The sequence below is a fragment of the Oryzias latipes genome, chromosome 13 (genome assembly GCF_002234675.1).
Source record: "Oryzias latipes chromosome 13, ASM223467v1".
NCBI classification, from domain to species: Eukaryota; Metazoa; Chordata; class Actinopteri; order Beloniformes; family Adrianichthyidae; genus Oryzias; species Oryzias latipes.
Window position 1 is genome coordinate 24723537 of NC_019871.2, and position 22629 is coordinate 24746165.

Sequence of the window (22629 nt, forward strand, 5' to 3'; positions counted from 1 at the left end):
AATGTGTTCCCTCTTGCCCCTTTTTTCCTAGTTCATGAGCTCAGCCTGCTTCTCTTTTAGTTGTATTTTATCCTTTTATTTGTTGTTGCTTTTTTTTTTCAGGTGACTCCAGATCTGCAAACGAGTTTTTTGCAAAGAATAAACCTGAAGCTATATGTTCACACCACCCTCTCTGTGGCCACTTTCAATGAAAAGTCTATGTAAACACGTGTATATGCACGTTTCAGGGTTCTGTAGTAAAACTCTCGTGTTCACACGTCACTGCACACGTTTTTACGACCGTTTTCCGGTTCTACGTCCAATGCGTGCATCCAAGAACGCACATTGAAAGTTTAACTAGTTGAACTTTAATCAATCATGGATTCAGACTTTGTAGTGACATTCTTTTTAATCCATGGAAGTGCCAACCGTTTGAAATTTCATCATCGAGGAAAAAACAATTATAGCAGTTTGTGTCTGGCCACAATTCTATAACATCAACAGTCTTTCATATATCGGAATAGAGCTGAAAAAGAAGAAGCCTGGAGCAAGATTCACCAGATTATCACCGCTTTAAGATTTCACACCAAGCCTCTTCCAAGTGTAGATGCATGTGCTAGTACAGGTAGCTACAGTCCAGTGTGAACGCATATGCTGAAAGCACTTTCAAGAATGTGTGCTCAGCCTGTTACTGAGCGCTCGTCACATGCCCGGTGTGACAGGGGAAATTTAAGGGACATTATTTCAGTTTCATTCTATCCATCTGTCCACCTTCAGAACACACTGGATCCCTTTTGAAATCAATCGCTGGGTCGCTAGAACCCAAACCCAGCTACTGTTGGATGAAAATGGGGTACACCCTAAAAATGTCACCGGTCAATTGTAGGGCCTCACACACACTGACATTCACACACAGGGCCAATTTAGAAATTCCAATTATGCTTTTGGATTGTGGTAGGAAGCTGGAGCGCCCAGAGAAAACCTACCCATGCAAGAGGAGAACATGGAAAACTCCACATAGAAAGGACTCAGCTGGGATTCAAACTACGGCATTCTCACTCTGAGGTGAGAGGGCTAACCGCTACAACACCGTGCAGCCCCTCAGTTTCATTCATAAATGCAAATGTGATTCTGCTAAAAAAGACAAAGCTTTCTGTATTTGAATTTCCATAAAAAATAACTGCTAAAATAAAAAATAAATATCCAAGATACCTAACCAAACCTGAAACTGTGAAAAACTCCTGTTCCTAAATCACCTCTAAAAGTTATGAGTTAAACTTAAACTACTCAACTTGCTGCAACAGATATGAAGAACAAAATTGGGTATGATCAATGAATGCATCATTCTGGATTATTTTACAAAACTCTTCATGCTTTCTTCATTTTCAATAGAATATTCTGGAACAAAACCCACTTTGGTACAAATTATCTTATCTGAACTCATCAGTTTGATGGGGTTAAACTGTAGCCTGCCGATAGCCGAGACTCACCCTCCTCACCCGTCTCCCTGCTCCTGTTACTGTTCAGGCGGCATCTTAGCTCTCCAGCATTACAGACTGTCTAGACGTCATTGGAGTTGAGACGATGTGAAATGTAAGTCCCACCTTGAACTGTGCCTTTACAATCTCCTTAATTGTTTAATTTTAACACTTAAAGAGTCATATTTTATTATGAAAAATCAAATGAATTTTAAAAGTCTTTAACAACACTCTTTTTTTGTTCTGAATAGTGAATAAAGATATGATAGTTGTTTATGTAGACTTTTTGTGTGGTTTATTTCAAGCAATTTCAGCATTAAAAAACAAAGGGAAAATACCAAAAAATGAAATAAATAAATAAACACCAAATCTATTCAAGATATCATTTCATAAGTTAATAAAAAAAAATTAAGAAAAGGATGCTTTTTTTCTTCATTATACCTGCCCCTAGTGAAGAATACACATATTTGTACATGTACAGTACTTACACATGACACTTTTAATTCATTAAATATGGTGATTGTCAGTCAAGTTCAATTAAAAAACCTACTGGTAACTGTGTTTCCTATGTCAGGACTGTTGGCTGTGTGTAGGACTGGTGCATGGGAAACCAGGGTTCAACTCCCAGGGAACCCGATGAACTTCTTGTGCAAGACATTTTTAACATGTTCCTCTGGCGCTGCTGCCTAACCATATAGCCTCGAGGGGCCCAAGTCTGGGTCTCCCTGTACCGGTTTCCAGCCCGGATAAAATACAAGGTTGTGTCAGGAAGGGCATCGGGCATTAAAATCTCTGCCAAACCAAATGTGCAAATCAGTGTGACCTGATTCGCTGTGGCGACGCCTGAAAGGATATGCCGAAAGGTGAACAACATTTATTTCGGGAAAGACTGACATGAGTCCACAAGCTTTTGAAGTCTGGCACTAACGTAAAGAAGACGGAAATGAAGCTCCTGCTTCAAACTAATGTTCCCCTGTGCATTTGCTTGTGTAAAAATAAAATGATCTGAAAGGAGACTTTCTGATTAAATCCTCTGGATGTCTACTCTTAGGAACCAGGGAAAACAAAATACCACAGACTTCCTTTTTTGATTCCACTGTTATGCATTGAACTATAGGATTCATGACTTGAGGCTATGAATGGCGAAAGCACATGTCGGCCGACCCGCGGCAGCGATGAGGTCAAATCCGACTCAGACGCTCTGCCCACACTGGAGATCTGTCTCAACAAACCACAGAGAGGCAGAAACAGTGTTTAGGTGTGTGGGAGAGGAGCGCATGCAGAGGACGATGAGTGTTTTTCCAGTGAAAGCATCACCTGACCTTTGCTGGTCTAAGCAAACAGTTTGCTTAAAGAGTCATATGAGAAAAACTGAGAGCGAGAGAACTGAAAGTGGTCAAATTAAAATGAACTATTTTGTCTTGCTGCATCAATTTTGAATGCAAAAGATTTGTTTGATCGGACTGAGAGTGCAGATCAGGCATTAATTTAGAAGAAAATAAAGAACAAAGTGGTCAGAGGACATTTAAGGAGGCTCTGAAAAGAACCAGCTTCTAATATACCTCTACAAACTGTTCACAAACAAGCTCTGAAAACTTTGGACTAAAAGCCACCATAATTGTAAAATACTTCAGAAACACAATCTACTGAGCTTCAATAATATGATTCAACATGCAGATTGCATTTTGGTCTATAAAATCCTTCACGGTCTGGCTCCTCCCCCACTTCAGGACTTTGTCAAAAAAAGACAAAACAGAAGCACCAGAGCAAGTTCAAGAGGCGACTGCATCATTCCTTCCAGAAAAAGCAGCTTTGGACAGACTGTTTTCTCCTTTCGAGCCTCTCAAACCTGGAACACAATCCCAGAAAGCATTCGAGAGCTCTCCACACTTCCATCTTTCTCAAAACAATTAAGATCATGGGTGATGGAAAACCAAACTTGCACTAAAAGCAAATTTTAGGGACAATACAAGAAAACTGTTTTCTAACAAAAGTAAAAAATAAACCATTGGGGGGTGAAAAAAAAGTGGTCACAATTGTCATAGTATTGTTCTGATTTTGGCGATTTTATTAATGTATATTTTGGGGAACTATTCATTTGAAACTGTTTTAAATGTTATCCGAGTTATGTTAATTTTATGTCATTTTTCTAATGCAATTTTACGCTATATATGTACTTTTTTACTCTGTTTTACTCATTTTATTTTAAGTCTCAAGGTGGCTGGCCATGGTCAGAACGGGACAGAGGATGGAAATTAGCCTAGGCTACAATCCTGCATATTTACACTGTCTCATTACCTTTAGAGTATTCTACACTATTTGTTGTATGCATTGTCCCTTAAATAAATAAATACAAAATATAAAATTAAAAATTGAACAAAGTCTGCACAAAAGTTTCTTTGTTTCTGACTCAAGACAAAAAGAACACTTTTGTTGACATGATGAATAAAATACATGTTAAAAAAAAAACTTAAATCTTAAAGTTAACCTGTAATCAACCAATGATTTCATTGCTTTAAACATTAATATTACCATTTTAGCTCAAATTAACAAACTTTGTAATCAAACATTCTCAAATTATTCTCAAACACAACCAACAAAGTCAATGTTGAAGATATAGTAAATGAAAATAAAGTGTCACAAAACCAAAAAAACGTAGACGTCTGCTATTTGCAAACATGCACAGCAGAGTCTCAAGGTTTAAAATCATTTTGTTTAACATTGTCAGTTGATTTAAAAGTGTGAAACTGTACTCATTACCCTAAAATATAGTCATAGTTTTTGTGCCAAAATGCAATCCTGTCGACTCTATACTGAAATTGAGATTTGTACAGCCTTCTCCAACATCTTACTTCTTTAAAAGAATGACTTTACCATGTTCTGGTTACAGAACATTATTAGTTTTACAAAAGTTTAAATGTGCTAACAATCTTGCAAATGCTACAACTTTAAAGCTTGAGTGATATTGCTAAACGATTTGTGAAAAATCAGCAAATCACAAAATAATCATTTATTTTAACTGAACTTTAGGAATGAGAGGCTTTTGCACAAAAATAATAAAAGCTCTAAGCCATATATAGGAACAGCATAGTTTTTGTGTATTCTGTAGGAATTCTGAAGCAAAGTGTGCTGAACAAAGGGTGCAGATGGTTTGGGGTCTAAAGGAAGCAAAGCCAAAGAAGTCTAGATTTTCATCTCTCTCAAAGCAGCATAATATACACGCTTCTCACTCTGCATTTCACAAACCTGTACTTCATGCCTGTATGTTTCCCTGTTGACTCTTTGAGTGAGATGTGGCGTGGAGTGAAGGAGCCAAAGCTGCGAGCAATAATGGCCACGGTGCGAAACTTGGCCCTGGCTTGGTTCACCACGTTGGGGCTGGTGGCACTCTGCTTGCTGTGGTCTCCATTTCCTCTTTTCAGGTTGTGGTCCGTGCAGGCGATGGACACCTGCATGGCTGAGCTTTTGAGGGGCAGTCAGAACCCAGGACGAACAAGACTGGCAGGAACACAGAGTCTTTCAAGTTTTTTGTTATGTCTTGAATTCCTTCCTTTTGTGGATTTGTGTTCAGATTGTCTTGTTTCTTCTAAAGTTCCTTTTAGGCTCCTCCAGTCTTCCTTTGTTCATTTCTTGAAGTAAAACAGATCTGCAGTACTTTCCTCTCGTGATCCTTCCTTTCAGAAAAGAGACGGCACAATAAGTCAATCATCAACACACTAAAAGGAACAAGGACTCCTTAGTTATTTTTTGCAAGATCTTGAAATCATTCCCCCACAGGTTGTCTTGTTTCTCGTCTTTCCTCTGATGCCGAGCTTCTGAAGGCTTTTCCATGAGGATTTCCTCCGCAGAGCGTGCGAATGCAGCTGAATGGAAGAGGAGCAGGAGACGAGCACAGAGAGGCAGAGATGCGATACAGGCAGCTCTCTCCGCCTGGTCTGACTGTGGGAATGGTGCGCGAGCGATGGTATGTGAGAGAGGGGGGTGAAGGAGGAGGGTATAGGGTCAGAGAATGGATACAGAGAAAGGGCAGGAGGAAACCCACAGGGGTGGAGGGGGTCACTCTCAGGTCCTGGGGGGGTGAACCATCACACTTCTGCCATCAGCACTTTTTCCATCTTCCTTCCCTTTCTCTGCCTCTCCGAGCCCAAGCTCTTTCCTTGGACTTGCCTGCTGATGTTGTCACTAATGTGCGTGTGCCCCACTTTCTTTCTCCCCTACCATCTCATCTGTCTCTCCGGCTCTGGCTCCAGCGTTTGCTCTGTGTTTGGATGTTTGGCTCGTTTTTGCCGCCTTGTTGTGCTGCTGTTGATTTGCTCAGCAGGGCAGCTCCTGCAGAGCCGGCGCTCCTCCGGGCAGCCGAGAGCGAGGCATGTGGTTCAACCCAAAGCTCTCCCACCTACTTTCTCTTGCTCTCCTTTTAGCTTTCATTCTACCTGGCTCTCCTCTCATCAAACTTTCTCCTTTTATTCTCCTGTTCTACCCACAGAGAAATACTGCTGTTCCCTTACAAAACAACCCTACAGTTGAATGTCTTTCATTTGACCAAGTACTTAAAAATATTTTTGGTTCTCCTTTTTTCTGACTTATGCACACATTTTCATAAAATGTACACTGCTGTGCAGTAATTAAATAAGAAAATCTTGAAAATTTCCTTCAGATCCTTTTACCATGAACAACACTGTTTAGGACTTAAAGATCCACTCTGATGAAAATGGTATTTTTGGCTTTTTTAAGATCTTCCTGTGTAATTTTTCTGATGGTTTTTCTAATCATAGTGAAGCAGGAGCAGACGAAAAAAAACGCTGTTTGAAAAAACCTGTAGGTGTGACGTTGAAGCTACAGTTGGCGGTCCACAAGCTCTCTGCTCCACTCCATTCTGATGTATCCACTTGCAGACAGGTAGACTCATGAACGTCTTTGTTTTCCTCGTCTGAGCTGGCATCTGGATTCAAACTGTACGGCTGGGTAGCTCCAATACTGCTCGCCATTTTTGTTGTACCACTCTTGTTTGGTTAGAGGTGTGAGGGGGCATAAGCTAGATGGAAAGCATAGAACAGAGAGCTCTCACGCTATGTTCACACCGGTTGTGTTGACTCTAAATGAAAAGTCTTAGACGCACGTCAAATTGAATTTTGCATTTTCGAATCCAGAACGCTCACATTGGTGCATCGCTACGAAAGTTTTCAAGCCCTTTTAAATCGGGCGATCATTGATTGCGTGCTGGAAGCTCAACCGGTTGAAATTCTTGGCTGATAAAACGCGACAACGCTGAACTGTGATCAATGAGGGACTCAGATCACTCAACACTAAAGTACCAACATGATCACGAAAGGGGAATTTAATTATCCAGATTAATATGACACCAAGACAAACATTTATAGAAAACAGGGCTGAGCAAAAAAAAAGCAAGATCCGCTCTGACTTTTCACAGCTTGGGTGCCAGACAAATACTAGTATATGGTAAAAAAAAAAACAAAAAAAAAAACAAAGGAAGAAGAATCCCACTCCCTGCTTGTCTGGTGTGAGCACCACCAGCTGAATGCACGTTCATGAAACCGCATCTGCATGCATTAGGTGTGAACCCAGATTCAGTAACAGTGACGGGAAGGAGGGGTGGGTGCGGTCCTGCTGACAATTTAGAGTCACATTTCAAATGAATTCCTTCTCCTTTGCAGAAACTATAACCTAGAAAACAACACAGGTTTTGGGTTCTTTTTTTGCCTAAAATCTGCATAATTATAATTAAAAAAACACTTGGAACATGTTTAGAAAAGATTAAAAGATCATCGGAGAGGGCCTTTTTTTACCTTTTAAGTGTTTTATAATATACATTCTGTCACGGTGCGGGGTGGCTCGAGAGCCGGTAGGACCCAGATGCAGAGGCGGAGGCACGTGGTTCAAGGGCAAGGGGTTTAATTATAACAAAAAGCGCTGCAGAGCAGGATTACAAAACAAACAAAACTAACGTTGGCGTAACTTGGAACATGGAACAAGGCATGAAGACAGGATGACAGAAAACACCATGACAAAGCTAATGGACCAGCACAGGAGGAAGGCAGAGACAAGACTTAAATACAGACAGGGCAGACAAGACACAGGTGAACACGATCAGGGCAGATGGGGACCAAAGAAAGTAAAACTCAAGAAACATGACAAGACAGGAAACCTTTCAAAATAAAACAGGAAACAGAACCAAACAAGACAGAACAAGAAGTAAAACGAAAAACAAGACACAACGAACTCAAACCATGACACATTCCTCTCAAAAGAAACCCCAAAGCGGTGTTTTGATCCATTCACACCATTTCTGAGTATTCCCCCCTAAAAACCTGCTCTCTGAGCACCAGCACCTCCTACGAAAACAAAGGTTCTTCCAAGCTGACGTAGACCCGTGACAACAGCCCCTTCCAGAAATAGTCTAACACACACACACACACACACGTTTTCCTTTAATGTGCACAATACCACATCCATCTTTGCAAAAGTTTGGATGTTGTTTTTTTTTCGTGGACGAGACACAGACATGCTGCAGAGGGCGGAACTTGGTTGAAATAAGCGAGGTCAACTTGTCTGACTTCCGCGTTAGAAAAGAACTCAGGAAAATTACTAATATTTACTAAAAAGTCATTATTTTGTGTGCCAAATGTAAAATAGTATTATATGCATGGATGTGGTTTATTATAAAAGGCTCAAAAACAGCATGATAAAGGCCTCTTAACATTATGTTTCTGTCTTTTCACATCTATTACATTGCACTTTGAAGGGTCGTAGAAAAATAAAGAGGTTGTCACTCAGCAACACTAACATTCTGCAACACTAACCAGCCTATGCGCCTGAACAGCCACGTTTTGTTTTTCATTATTTCTGAGCAATTTTGCTGAAGTAATGAGAATAATTTCCTTTTTTGGATTCTTGCATGGAGAACTGAAAATGCTTTCTTTCAACTGTTTGTTACATCAACATGTATTACATTAGAGACACATTTATTTTCCCCAAACAACGTGATTAGCCTTTATGATGCAGATGTCACCAGTGTGGGTCTGTGGAGATCCTCACCCATACATCCCTGATGGGGGTCCTTGCTCAGGTCTGCATCACAGTCTGTGCCAGGACCACATCCAACTCTTGTGTGGAGGTCAAACATTGGTTTTTGCCACGGTAATGTTTGTAGATTATTTTGTTCAAATGTTTTGGCCGCATGTCCTTGCAATGCTTTTATCAATCTTCCTTTTTTTTAGTTACTGTGTACATTTAAGTATTTTTTTTAAATTTAGTTTATGTTATGAAGTCTCGGATTTACTCGCATTTTGGTCCAAAAATCACCATATCAAGATAGAAAAATCTGACCTTTAAGAAACAGCAGTAGACCTTACTATGTTATCTTAAAGACTGTTGGGACACTCGATCAACCCCTCCATCAGGTCTACGTTCAGTTGCTTGCATAGCTTTTGTCACAAAGGTCCACATAAGGCCACTCCAAGACCAGATCATGTAAAGCTTCGACCCAGTTTTTTGAAGGAAGTGTAGGAGCAAACTCCTCCACTTCTGCATCCAGCACCTCTCCAGCATCTTTGCATGCATCCCAATTAGTCATGAATTTTTTACGTTTGCCCATGATGTACATTGTAATTTAGAGTGTTTGTGGATAACAAAGCATTGAAAAGACTGTGTCGATCTCAGGTGGGAGGTGTCTGCATAATTGTAATTACTGGATGCTTTAAAACATTTGCATTCAATCACACCATACAAACAAATGACACGCCCACTGTGTCTATCGAAAAAAATAGTCAATAATCCAAAACTTAACACAGTCCTTAAATAAACACATAGGCTAGGATCTCACTGGTTCCTACACATGTGGTTTTTCCTCACTTTATCTACCCAATGTTAAATTTAGATAGTTACCCTTGTCTTGCCTGTTGAGAGTCTTAATAGGCTCCTCCTACTCGTTCTCAAGAGATAACCTGAATGTTTGTTTGCCTGTTTGTTTAAAGAAGGTTTTCTGGGATGCCCCTCATCCTGCTAGGATGAGGTTGACCTGAAGGATCCTCAGGATCCTTCAGGTCAACCTGAAGAGAGAGCTGCTGGTTGCCTTCTATCGTTGCTCCATTGAGAGTGTACTAACATACTGTATCTCTGTGTGGTTTTCAAGCTGCACCATGGCACACAAGAAGGTTCTAGAGAGGGTCATAAACACTGCCCAAAAGATCATCGGCTACCCTCTTCCCTCACTGAAGGACCTCTACAGCACCCGCTGTCTTAGGAGGGCACGCAACATCATGAAAGACTGCACACACCCAGGACACCGGGTGTTTAAATGGTTGCCCTCTGGAAAAAGACTGAGGGTGCTGAGGTCACGGATAAACAGACTCAGAGACAGTTTTTACAATGGAGCAATAACCCTCATGAACACACACATGGTTCAGTCTTTCTAGGAGAAGGAGGAATGTAGATTCTGTATATACATGTGGTGTGCATTTGCATATTTGTATATTTGAATATATATTTGTGTACATATATATATATATATATACGTATATATTTATATATGTACATATATATTTTTTTTATACTTTTTTGTGTGTGAGATGATTGTTGTCTTCTTATTTCTCTTTGTACCAATTTGGGACAGTTTGCAATTTCGTTGTACTGTTGTACCAAGTGTGACTGTACAATGACAATAAAGCTTTATCTTATCTAATCTTATCTTCTCCCTCTTTCTACCTTTTCTACTGGTTCTGAGGTGAAGCTTTTTGTGATTTGTCACCAGATCTTTGGTTCTCCCACATTTGGGTCCATAAATCCACTGTATTCTAACGCCTCTGCTTCTGTCTCAGTTACAATATGCTAAATTGTACTGAAACCAGACTTTCCAGACCAAAAATCCTCGTTTCTTTTTCACTAGCTTTCTCTCAAGCTCATTACATAGCTCAGCTTAAGCCTCTATGCTTGGTTACACTTGGACTCTCTTGAGTTTTCATTGCAGTTTATAGATTTTTTTTTTTCTTGGGTCGGTTTGTATTCTAAGTTGTTGATTATCATCAGGCTGCATTGAAGATTTTTTTCTAGGGAACCACTTACACCAAGACTGCGAACTGGAAGTTGATCAATACCTTTTTTTAACATACAGTAAAACAACCCCAGTTTGAACTTGTGCCATGTTTGACTTTTCATTTCCTCTTTAAATATAGAAACAAAAGTTTTTTTTCTCATCAATGCCATTTGTCACTCTGGAATGTATTTGTTGCTGAGAGCACTTGTTTTGATTAGGTTTTAGCCCATGTTCAAGCACACTCAAAAAACTAAATTAAAAGAAATTATGAAAATATTTTTATAAAGAAAACACACACAGCTAAAAAAAAAAAAAAAAATCACAGCGAAAATGAAAACCTTGAGTTTATGTCAGAGTATTTAGTGATCCAAAAATATATATATAACCCAGAACCTCCCAACGCACTAAACGCATCACCCACAGGGACCAATAAATCAAAGTCAGAAAGTGTTTGGATGAGAAGAAAGGAGCACAGTGACTGATATATAAGAAAAGGAAAACTAAAAACAGCAGACAGGCAAATTGAAACTGAGAATGGAGACAATGTCGACTTTTAAGTGCATGCAAATGTATTGTCTGTGCCTACAGAGTCAGGTGTCATTGCCGTCAGCTTTCCTTTGATTCCATTAGGCTTCCAAGGGAGAAACATTTGAGTGATTTTCTGCAAGCTGAAGCACTGTTTTTCTCTGATTCTGTGCAGTTTTGTGCACACTTACACATCAGCAAGAAACAAACTTTAAAAGAATACAAGATCATGAAGTTAAGCAGAGAAAATTAGTTTTCTTTTCATATGTCCTCCACCATTAGAAAAATGCCACAAGACCATATTACAAACATCAGAAACACAATTTTGATGGAAGTGGGTATAACAGCTACAGTTGGTAAAGAGGAAGTTTTGCACTGTTAATACCAAACTGCCTCTCATCAGCTGCAAGAACTGTTTGTGAAATGCTAAAATGGTGCTTTACAGCTGTCTTGATTGCATATGACTTGTTGCCTCTAAGTCCATCCTTTCAAAAGTTCCAAAATTCATGCTCTCCATTGACTCTGCTTCAGTTTCCCCCTCCCCTCAGGTAAAGAGCCTGGGTGTCATTCTTGATAGTTCATTCTCCTTTGAACCCCACATTAATAACATTACTCGGTCCGCCTATTTTCAACTGGGCAATATAAATTGTCTTTGCCCCTCCCTCACCCTCCACTCCGCTTCCATTTTGGTTCATAGTCTAGGAACTCCACGCCTTGATTACTGTAATGCTTTTCTCTTTGGTTTACCTCAAAAAAACTCTCAATAAACTCGGACTAGTCCAAGATTCAGCTGCTCGCATTGCTTCCAGAACTCCACCGTTTCATCGCATCACCCCCGTCCTTCAGACGGGCTCCCAATCAAATTCAGAATACAATTCTAACTTCTTCTTTTGACTTACAAAGCTCTTCATAACCTGGCCCCACCTTATTTATATGATCTTCTTCCCAGTTACAATCCCCCCCGCTCTCTCCGGTCTTCTTTATCCCTGCAGCTCCATGTACCCCCCATCCGACTGGTCACCATGGGGAGCAGAGCCTTCAGCCACTCGGCCCCTCAACTATGGAACTCTCTCCGTATCATTGACTCACTGCCTATTTTTAAATCCAGACTCAAAACTCATCACTTTAAATCTGCCTTTCTTCTGTGATGGTCCATCCATCTGTTGGCTGATTTTATTGTGCTTTAAGTGTTGATTTTATTTATTGTATTTTCTGTAATGAACAGTGTCCTTGAGTGGCAAAAAAGGAGCTTTAAATAAAATGTATTATTAATATTATTATTATTAGTAGTAGTAGTAGTAGTGGTGTTAGTAGTAGTAGTAGTAGCAGTAGTGGTAGTGGTAGCATGATTATTATTATTATGATGATGACGATTATTATTATTATTATTATTATTGTGACACACAGTGCCCCCCCCCCCCCCCCCAAGACTAGTGACACAATGTGCAGCTTTGGGTTGGTTCGATAAAAAAATATCTTATTCAAGATCGATATCCTTAAACCCCAAAGGCAAACCAAGGTTTCCAACCAATTATTCCTGAGCAGCTAAAATAGGCTTAAAACGTCTTTTCTGTAATAAAGGGGGTGAAAGAAGCTGATTGAAAATAGACTTGTAGGTGGATAGATTGTCACTGTGCTGTAAGAGAGATACAGTAACCCTTGATAACCTTTGATCACAGTTTTCCATTGGTCTCACACAAACTGATCTGGCTAAGTCAGTCCTTATTTCTTACACAAAGAAGTGGCAACTTAAAGTGTAGATTATCAATGGAGTACTGAAGAATTTGATGTGCAAACTGTAACTTTATCCTGTAATAAAATCTGAAGAGCAGATAAAAGTGCAATTTAAAAAAAAGTTAGCAGTAACATCGGGATTTCTTGAGCAAATGCTGATCACGTTGACTGAATAAGAAAGGTCAATAGAGAAAGCTATCTTATAACAAAGTGGTCCAAGAAGTCACTTTATGTTAATTTACTCATGAAAATTGAATGAGACAGAATATGATAGAGAAACTTGTTGTTGGTGGTGAACTGCCTGCATATAAGAGAGGCTAAAGGGTAATTAAAAAACAATAGATTTTAAAAGGTCTTAAACCTAAAAAAACAAAAAAAAAAGGCAGAATCCCAAAATGTTTAGTAAAATTGGCAAAGTTGACATAATAAAACTTTTAACAGATAGTCTACTGCCCCTACTGGGGGGCTAAAGCCTGGATTTTAGGAACAAAAGGCCTCCTGTGTGTGTACTTGTTAGGCCAGTGCAGCCCAGGGGTTGTTTATTTTCCACTTAACACTGTTTTATAATGACAAACACTTAGTAAAAGTACAATTCTTAGTAAAAGAAACAAGTAATAGAAACAGAGAATGGGACGCCCAAATTTTGGATAATGAACTGTCTGAAGTGGTGCATAATGTAAAAAATGACAAACAATCAAAGGTGCAACTTTATTAAAGAAAATAATGTATTTATTGATTGATGATGTATAGCTAAGTAAACAGATCAAATGTAGGTACTATCGGTCTTCTTTTTTCAAAAACTTTGAATTAAACTGCATTGGTATATTTTTTTTTCCCTGTTGGTGTTATTTTCTCATTTTGGTTAAAACCAACAATTTAATATTTGATATAATTTGCAATTTAAGCCCACTCCAGTAGCACAGCAATGTGTCCAGCATATAAATAAACTGCTTACCAGTACATGGGACGTTCTTCATGTTCTGTAGCTGTTCTTCATGTTCTGTAGCTGTTCTGTATGTGCTGTATCTGTTCTGTATGTGCTGTACCTGTTCTTCATGTTCTGTAGCTGTTCTTCATGTTCTGTAGCGTTCTGTATGTGCTGTATCTGTTCTGTATGTGCTGTACCTGTTCTTCATGTTCTGTAGCGTTCTGTATGTGCTGTATCTGTTCTGTATGTGCTGTACCTGTTCTTCATGTGCTGCACCTGTTCTTCATGTTCTGTAGCTGTTCTGTATGTGCTGTACCTGTTCTTCATGTTCTGTAGCGTTCTGTATGTGCTGTACCTGTTCTTCATGTTCTGTAGCGTTCTGTATGTGCTGTATCTGTTCTGTATGTGCTGTACCTGTTCTTCATGTGCTGTACGTGTTCTTCATGTTCTGTAGCTGTTCTTCATGTTCTGTAGCTGTTCTGTATGTGCTGTACCTGTTCTTCATGTTCTGTAGCGTTCTGTATGTGCTGTATCTGTTCTGTATGTGCTGCACCTGTTCTTCATGTTCTGTAGCTGTTCTTCATGTTCTGTAGCGTTCTGTATGTGCCGTATCTGTTCTGTATGTGCTATACCTGTTCTTCATGTGCTGTACATGTTCTTCATGTTCTGTAGCTGTTCTTCATGTTCTGTAGCTGTTCTGTATGTGCTGTACCTGTTCTTCATGTTCTGTAGCGTTCTGTATGTGCTGTATCTGTTCTGTATGTGCTGTACCTGTTCTTCATGTGCTGCACCTGTTCTTCATGTTCTGTAGCTGTTCTGTATGTGCTGTACCTGTTCTTCATGTTCTGTAGCGTTCTGTATGTGCTGTATCTGTTCTGTATGTGCTGTACCTGTTCTTCATGTGCTGCACCTGTTCTTCATGTTCTGTAGCTGTTCTGTATGTGCTGTACCTGTTCTTCATGTTCTGTAGCGTTCTGTATGTGCTGTATCTGTTCTGTATGTGCTGTACCTGTTCTTCATGTTCTGTAGTGTTCTGGATGTGCTGTATCTGTTCTGTATGTGCTGTACCTGTTCTTTATGTTCTGTAGCTGTTCTGTATGTGCTGTACCTGTTCTTCATGTTCTGTAGCGTTCTGTATGTGCTGTATCTGTTCTGTATGTGCTGTACCTGTTCTTCATGTGCTGCACCTGTTCTTCATGTTCTGTAGCTGTTCTTCATGTGCTGCACCTGTTCTTCATGTTCTGTAGCTGTTCTGTATGTGCTGTACCTGTTCTTCATGTTCTGTAGCGTCCTGTATGTGCTGTATCTGTTCTGTATGTGCTATACCTGTTCTTTATGTGCTGTACGTGTTCTTCATGTTCTGTAGCTGTTCTTCATGTTCTGTAGCTGTTCTGTATGTGCTGTACCTGTTCTTCATGTTCTGTAGCGTTCTGTATGTGCTGTATCTGTTCTGTATGTGCTGTACCTGTTCTTCATGTGCTGCACCTGTTCTTCATGTTCTGTAGCTGTTCTGTATGTGCTGTACCTGTTCTTCATGTTCTGTAGCGTTCTGTATGTGCTGTATCTGTTCTGTATGTGCTGTACCTGTTCTTTATGTTCTGTAGCTGTTCTTCATGTTCTGTAGCGTTCTGTATGTGCTGTATCTGTTCTGTATGTGCTATACCTGTTCTTCATGTGCTGTACGTGTTCTTCATGTTCTGTAGCTGTTCTTCATGTTCTGTAGCTGTTCTGTATGTGCTGTACCTGTTCTTCATGTTCTGTAGCGTTCTGTATGTGCTGTATCTGTTCTGTATGTGCTGTACCTGTTCTTTATGTTCTGTAGCTGTTCTTCATGTTCTGTAGCGTTCTGTATGTGCTGTATCTGTTCTGTATGTGCTATACCTGTTCTTCATGTGCTGTACGTGTTCTTCATGTTCTGTAGCTGTTCTTCATGTTCTGTAGCTGTTCTGTATGTGCTGTACCTGTTCTTCATGTTCTGTAGCGTTCTGTATGTGCTGTATCTTTTCTGTATGTGCTGTACCTGTTCTTCATGTGCTGCACCTGTTCTTCATGTTCTGTATCTGTTCTGTATGTGCTGTACCTGTTCTTCATGTTTTGTAGCTGTTCTGTATGTGCTGTATCTGTTCTTCATGTTCTGTAGCTGTTCTTCATGTTTTGTAGCTGTTCTTTATGTTCTGCAGCTGTTTTGTATCTGCTGTTCTTCATGTTCTGTATGTGCTGTAGCTGTTCTTCATGTTCTGTAGACGTTCTGCATGTGCTGTAGCTGTTCCTCGTGTTCTGTAGCTGTTCTTCATGTGCTGTACCTGTTCTACGTGTTTTATAGCTTTTCCTCCATTTTCTGTAACTATTCTTCATGTTTTGTAGTTGTTTCATGTTTTGTAGCTGTTCTGTATGTGCTGTAGCTGTTGTTCGTGTTTTGTAGATGTTATATTTTCTGTATAAAGAACAGCCATCGCTGTTTCATGTTCTGTAGTTGTTCTCTATGTGCTGTTGCTGTTCATTCTTGATCTGTAGCTTTTTCTCATTTTTGTAGCTGTTCTTCAGCAGAGTGGACTCACAGTGAAAGTCTTTTTTGAGCATAGATGTAAGAGTTACCATCTGCTTTCTTTTCGGTGTGTTTCCTGCCAGCTGGTTTTGCTTCTGCTCACAGCTGACTATCTCTGGAAAACATGTGCGGCCAAATAGATTTTACTTTCTTAACGTCAAAAAGCTGGTTCGTCTGAAAAATATGAGAAACACTATTCCATCAATCCTGATTTACCACTCTAAGGAGTGAGTTACAGGGTGTAAAAGTTGTAACTCCAAAAAAATGCAAGGTGGAACATTTACAGAGTCATTTATCTGCTTAGTCAATTTGATCAAACCCAAACTGACTAAGAAGTCATGTTAAAACAGTCTTTCACCCATTGTGTACTTGGGTGACACCCCACTGTCTTGTAATTTATGATGGAAATATAGTGAGTTCAGGATTTCCTTTTGTTTTTGTGACGAATTAATCAAGTTGCAAGCCTTTCTTTACTTTTTATTATCCTTTCACTTTTGTTGTCATTATCATAACAGGTCTCCCGCAAAAAGTAAGCGAAGACAGTCATAACTCTATGAGCAGGCTGCAGACTGTGACCCACTTCTGAAGCTGCATGTACTCTATAGAGGAGTGTTTACATGTTTATACATAGATGCAAGGAGTTACTCCAACTAGGTTATGCAAAGTCATACTGTCCAAAAAAATGCTAGTATAATTTTTATTATGATGAGAAAGTCCCATACAATCTAAATAAAAATAAAACTCATAATGATGTTCAACTTGTTTCATTTCACCCTACAGCTTTTTTAGCCATATTTTTAGGGGCAGAAATAGACACAAAAAAGGCAGAAAAGCAGGGCAATTGTTGCAGAAAAAGTTGTTTGATCTTAAAAAAGCGAATGTTTATTTCTTTTGTAAGTGACCATGGTATTAGCAGGATAATGGCGATTAAGTTTGCATTATCAGAAATTAACGCACTTTGCAAAAGCAAAGGCTTTGCCTTACTTACATTATTGGATTGAAAAAAAAAATTTTTTTTAGAAATTGCCTCAATGAAAATTTCATGTCCTAACAAGCTATTTCCTTTGTCACTTGATTAAAACAAAAGTCATTACAGGTTTAAATGGGTTTGCAGATGTCAGCTGAAGCTGTGGGTTGAAAATGTGATTCCCTCTATGAGTCTGCAAAGCTCGGCTGTGAGTTTAATGATCTGAGCTGACAGGGCAGCATCTCAGACATTTTCCCTCTATATGACTGTAAGCTCAGCTTCCCCTGCCCATAGGACACAGCTGTTCCCAAACACGTGGACCCAACCACTGTGATGGCAAGGGGGGGCTGATGCCACTGCAGGATCTGGCTTGTTTGGATCACCAAAGCTGGCTTACATACTAAAAAGACCATTAGTTACAGAGCAGTGTACAGTGAAGTCTCAGAACTTCAACTGGGATTGCAGATTTCTAAATATCAGTCTTTCAGAGGGTCAAGCCTTGAGTCAGGTAAAAAAAAACAAGTGTGTGGTGCTGTTATAGACTGTGTAAAAACAATACAAACAGTATTTGACCAAATAATATGTATAAAAAAGAAACACTAAGTCATTTTCTAAGTATTAGAGTATTAGTAATTTTGTCATAACAGCCACGTAGTTATTTTCATGGAATAAACCACGATATTTATTCATTTTTTTTGCCTTGCTTGTTTTTAATTTCAGTGGGACATCCTATGGAAAATGTGCATGGTACTGACTGAATGTCACACATTACTTTAGGGGCACTCAAAGCTTGATCATTTGTGACATTGAAGCATGTGGTTCACTGCACCAGGGCACAGCACGGGTCAAGGATACTACAGCTGTAAGCATATTAAAGAGATGGGCTTTGGCCAAGCACATGTCAACATGTCAACTTTCCGGTCCCGCTGGTACACAAATAAAAAAGTCCCATTCTTTTCTCGTCTGTGCACATGCATATAGGTCTGGACTTTCTACATGTGTGAACAGTCATTTAGATACAATTTTGGATTTTTTTTAATTACCATTTTTTATTTCCTTAATTTCAGAATCTACTTTAAACTGTTTTTTGCATGAATAACCACAGCAAAAAGACTGTTTTCCGCTGTTAATCAAAATACAACAAAAAAGAACATTTTATTTCCAGTTACCTGTTGAGGAAGTTGGAGGCACATACCCAAAACAGGCCTTTTTCACATTACTATTAAAAGGTTTGTTTGTTTTCTTAAACACAGACGCTCAAGGCAATCCGAGAAGATTTAAATACAATCCCTGTTGCGGGTTTGTTGGTTATTTAATTAGAAGTGCCTGGTAGCTTAAGGATATAGTATATGCTGACCTTTTCTGATTGCTAAAGACTGCATCTTTCTGCACAAAGATACATGTGATCTCAAAATGGAAATTTCTAACCGTAGGAATTTCTAAAGAAATTTTGTGTCACCATCAGGCCAGTAAAATCTTTTGTGATAATGCAACAGTATAAATGCTGTAATGTGTTTATAAAAGTCTGGTCTTTTACCACTTTTGCGTCCAAAAGCAGCACCTGGAGAAAGCTAGTCGGGAGCACGTCACACTGCAACAGGTAACCAAGCTATTACAACAGCAGAAGTAGATGTACACACAGCACTGCTAAACCAGCAAAGGGACCATTTTCAAAGTTTTGACAATGTTTTCATGGATGCTACAAATCTTAGACTGGATTTTCTGGCTACAAAAAAAATCAATGACATTAATGCGAATCTATGGTTTATGCAAAAGGACATAGAGGACATCAAGGCCTTTAGTAGTAAACAAGATGAATGTGGCAACAAATGGATAAAATGGAAAGTTTAGTGGGACTTTCCAGGTGGAAAAACCTGGTTTTGATGGGATAAAACAGTCAAAATGTCTGGATTTTTCATGTGGCGTCCCCCAGGAGTCTGTTTTGGGATATAAACTCTGTATTATACTTTGTTTGCAAGATAGATAGCTGAAATTTTATGATTTATACTACTTCCTGGTGCCACAACTATTTAAGCCTATGATAAGGAAAAAGGACTTTTTGACAAAAATATTATTATATTATAATCATTCATGGTAAGTGCAAGTAGCAGTAGAGATGATCAATTCCAAGTAAAGGTTGGTGGTGAAAATATAGAAAGAGTTACTGCGGTCATTTTTCTACGTGCTGAAAAAAAATTGTCTGGAGAGCTCATAAACATGTAAAAAATGCTATGACTAAAACCTTTTTTTTTGCTTGTAATAGTTAAAAGATGATCACTGATCATTGATTTAACTATATTTACACTATTGTGTTGAGAGTTTAAAAAAATACATGCAATTGTTCACTTTGACCAGCATACATTAAATGAATGGGTGTTTGGAGGATGTGTGGGCGATTGATTATGTCTCGGCTGGTTGCTGGGACTGGCCAGCAAAGTAAATAAATCTTTGGAACAATGTTTCAAAAAGCATAATCTACATCCCTGAATAATATGTAATTACATTTTCCTTTCAGTAACAAATGAAAAGACCAACTGCTTCTCGGTCGACTCACAAGGTATCAGTTGGTCCAAAATATTTAATTTCTCCAGTTTTCTATTTTGTGTGAGAAACTTACACTTAATTGTATTTCCTTAGGTTTACTGTAGTATTTAGGTACACCTTGTTGTTAATGAGTGTGTTTAAGCAACTGGCTTTCATAAGTTAACTGGTCTCTACAATGTCAGCAAAAAAAAACGGAAAAAAAGGACGACACTTTTAACAAAACAAAAGTAACTATAAAACTTTAGAATTGTTCTGCTTAATAAACTAACTACTGCAACAGAGAAAATAAAATATGGATTTAAATATTTTTAAGACAATGAAAAATGTTTTAAATTGATTTAAATATTTTACCTTGACTACAAAAAAATGTAAATTTTTCTACCTTATGAGAAAAACCCAGCTTTCCTAAAGCAGTAAACTGCAGTAAACACTCCCTCATTTTATTAGTGTAGATGCTATAGCTTTTTTACGAAGTGTAAGGTATGCAAAACAATTGTAACATTAGAGAAATATAGACCAATCTAATGAATACTTAACAAAGATGCTTCTGGAATGTGTATCTCTTAACACCCACCAGCGTCTCTCATACATGTATGCAGGTCAACACTGGGTCAAGATCCTGGGAAGATCATTGAGAGGCATTGTTTTCACAGGAGCATCAAATTCCAGCTTCCTACCCCACTGGTAGGAAAGGTCAGTTTCGTGACCCCCTCAATCTGTTGTCTCTCCACTGGGCCTGTCTTACTCCTGTTAGATCATCATTGGAACGAAAATTACAAAATAAGACAAAACAAAACCCAAAAATTTAAAAACGGGATTATTTTATTTTTAAAAGCTGAACAAGTTTCAGATTTACGAGGTTTTGGGGTCTTTTTAGATGCTGCCTCTTTTTTGTAAATTGTTAAACAATTGGTAAAAAGGTAAAAAGATAAAAAAGTGATGACAGCTGTATGCATCTGCACAACTAATCTCCAAGTCTTATCAAACTCTGATAAAAAATAGTGTTTTCTTTTTGATGATGGAAGACATAAATAAAGAATAATTAGAAAAGAAATTGCATTTCTGAGAATTTCTTTTTTTCAAATTATTGAGAATCAGGAGCAGATGAAATAAAATGCCTCAGAAAAAGAGTGGCGTGAGGGGAGTGAGGGGGTGGGCTCGATCTGCGGCTAGCAGTCCCACCCAGAACTCAAAGGCAAACTTCTTATGAACTCCTGCCGCTCTGCAGAAACTATATCCTAAAAAACAAGAGATGTTTTTATTTTGACTGAAAATGACAATCATTAAAAGACCACTGGGAACACTTTTACAATAGATCAAAAGATGATTGTAATGAAACTTTGATCTCCATGACCCCACTTATCAAAATCTGCTGATGGCAGTTATTTGCTGTGGTCCAGCAAAGAGATAAATCACCAAGCATGCTTGTAACCTTTCAAGCGGTTGGATAGCTCAGTTGGTTAAGCCAAGGTCAAGACCTTTGGCAAGACCCTACGCGATACTGCCTAACTATGTAGCCGATCCTTAGTCTGGATAAGGTACAGGGTTGTGTCAAGAAGGGCATTTGGCGTAAAAATCTCTGCTGCCACACCACCTGTGTGAATAAGTGAAAGCTGATTCGCTGGGACGACTGAAGGGATATGCCAAAAAATGAACATCCTAGTTCCTTATGGATGACCCTAAACAGACAAGCAGAATCTCAAAAACGAATTCAGAACTTTAGAAATCAGAAAAAAGTAACTTAACAAAATAATGAAGACTGGAAGAAAACCTTCTGAGGGTGTTTTATTTTTGATTGTGAGTCGCTATTATTCAAGTGTTTGTTCTGAAGTTCAGTTTTACTTAGTTTACCCTATAAAAAAAACTTGGGTTATTGAAAAGTAGCAGCAAAGCAAAATAAGGAAAGGACAAATGAATCTATGTGGCTTCAATGGGTGTTTGGGCATGGGTGTGTGGATATGCATGCAATATAATGATACCTCCTCATTTACAGTTTCCTTAATGGGTCATTTCCGTAAATTTACTTGTTGTTAGTTGCTTCTCTTCTTGTGAGAAAAACCTGAAATGACATTTGTGGAAGATGCATTAACAGCTGGATTCCTGGACTTTGGAGCTCACAACAATAAAGTAAGAATTTTGTAAGGCATGTCTTCATAAAGTTATGTCTAACTGTCTCGTAGTTGCATGTGGTGACATTGTTCTCTACCTTACAGCATATAATTTTAGACGCCTACACCACCCCTAGCATAATTACAGTAACTGTTGGTTGCAGAGGGCAGTGTTCCCGACTGTTAGAGAGTCTCCAGATATGGACACTTCACAGTCAAGAGTGGTAACAGCAAGAGAAAGCCGTCATCTCGGTAACAGCATTGCTATGGAAACAGTATGGAGGCGTTATATGTGTGGGAAAAGGCAGCAATAACAAAACGCAAGGCAGGAATAAGTGTGCCAGATTGCAACCAGGCAGCATCTGTACGAGCTAAGGATGCACAATGGTTGCCTTGGAGATGAGGGGAAATAATTAACAAGGTTACGGAGCCTAGACTTATCCGAGATTGTTATTTGTTTACAGTCAGCTTTGCAAAGCTATCAAGGGATTAAAAGGTTTTTGTCTCACAAGTAAATATTAAAACTGAGATCATTATATATTTATAAAGATTATTTACTTGTAAAGTAATTCAGGTACTTTCTGTTGAAAGTATATTACTAATAGAATATTTCCACTTTTCCAAACTAAACCTTTTTTTTAACATTTATAATTCTCATCAGACAAATAATCCTCTCTTCAGTGTCTCTCTCTCATTATTAAAAAGATCAATCCAAAGTTTTAAATCACACTTTAAGAGATTTTAGTCCTAAATACCTTACAACAATGCA

The 22629-nt window shown here is 38.7% G+C and overlaps 1 protein-coding gene across 3 annotated transcripts in view; it reads right to left on the bottom strand.

The window, feature by feature from the left end:
• kcnab1 (potassium voltage-gated channel subfamily A member regulatory beta subunit 1) overlaps nucleotides 1-22629 on the bottom strand; it is a 133989-nt gene that overhangs the window by 80154 nt on the left and 31206 nt on the right. The window contains exon 1 of one of the 3 annotated variants that reach the window (XM_004075835.4): nucleotides 4704-5802. The exons of the other annotated variants lie outside the window; for them this stretch is intronic. Within the exon in view, the coding sequence (XP_004075883.1) occupies nucleotides 4704-4912 (209 nt within the window). The 5' untranslated portion in view covers nucleotides 4913-5802. Of the gene's footprint in view, nucleotides 1-4703; nucleotides 5803-22629 lie in introns of those variants that run through there. 3 annotated transcript variants of the gene reach the window in all.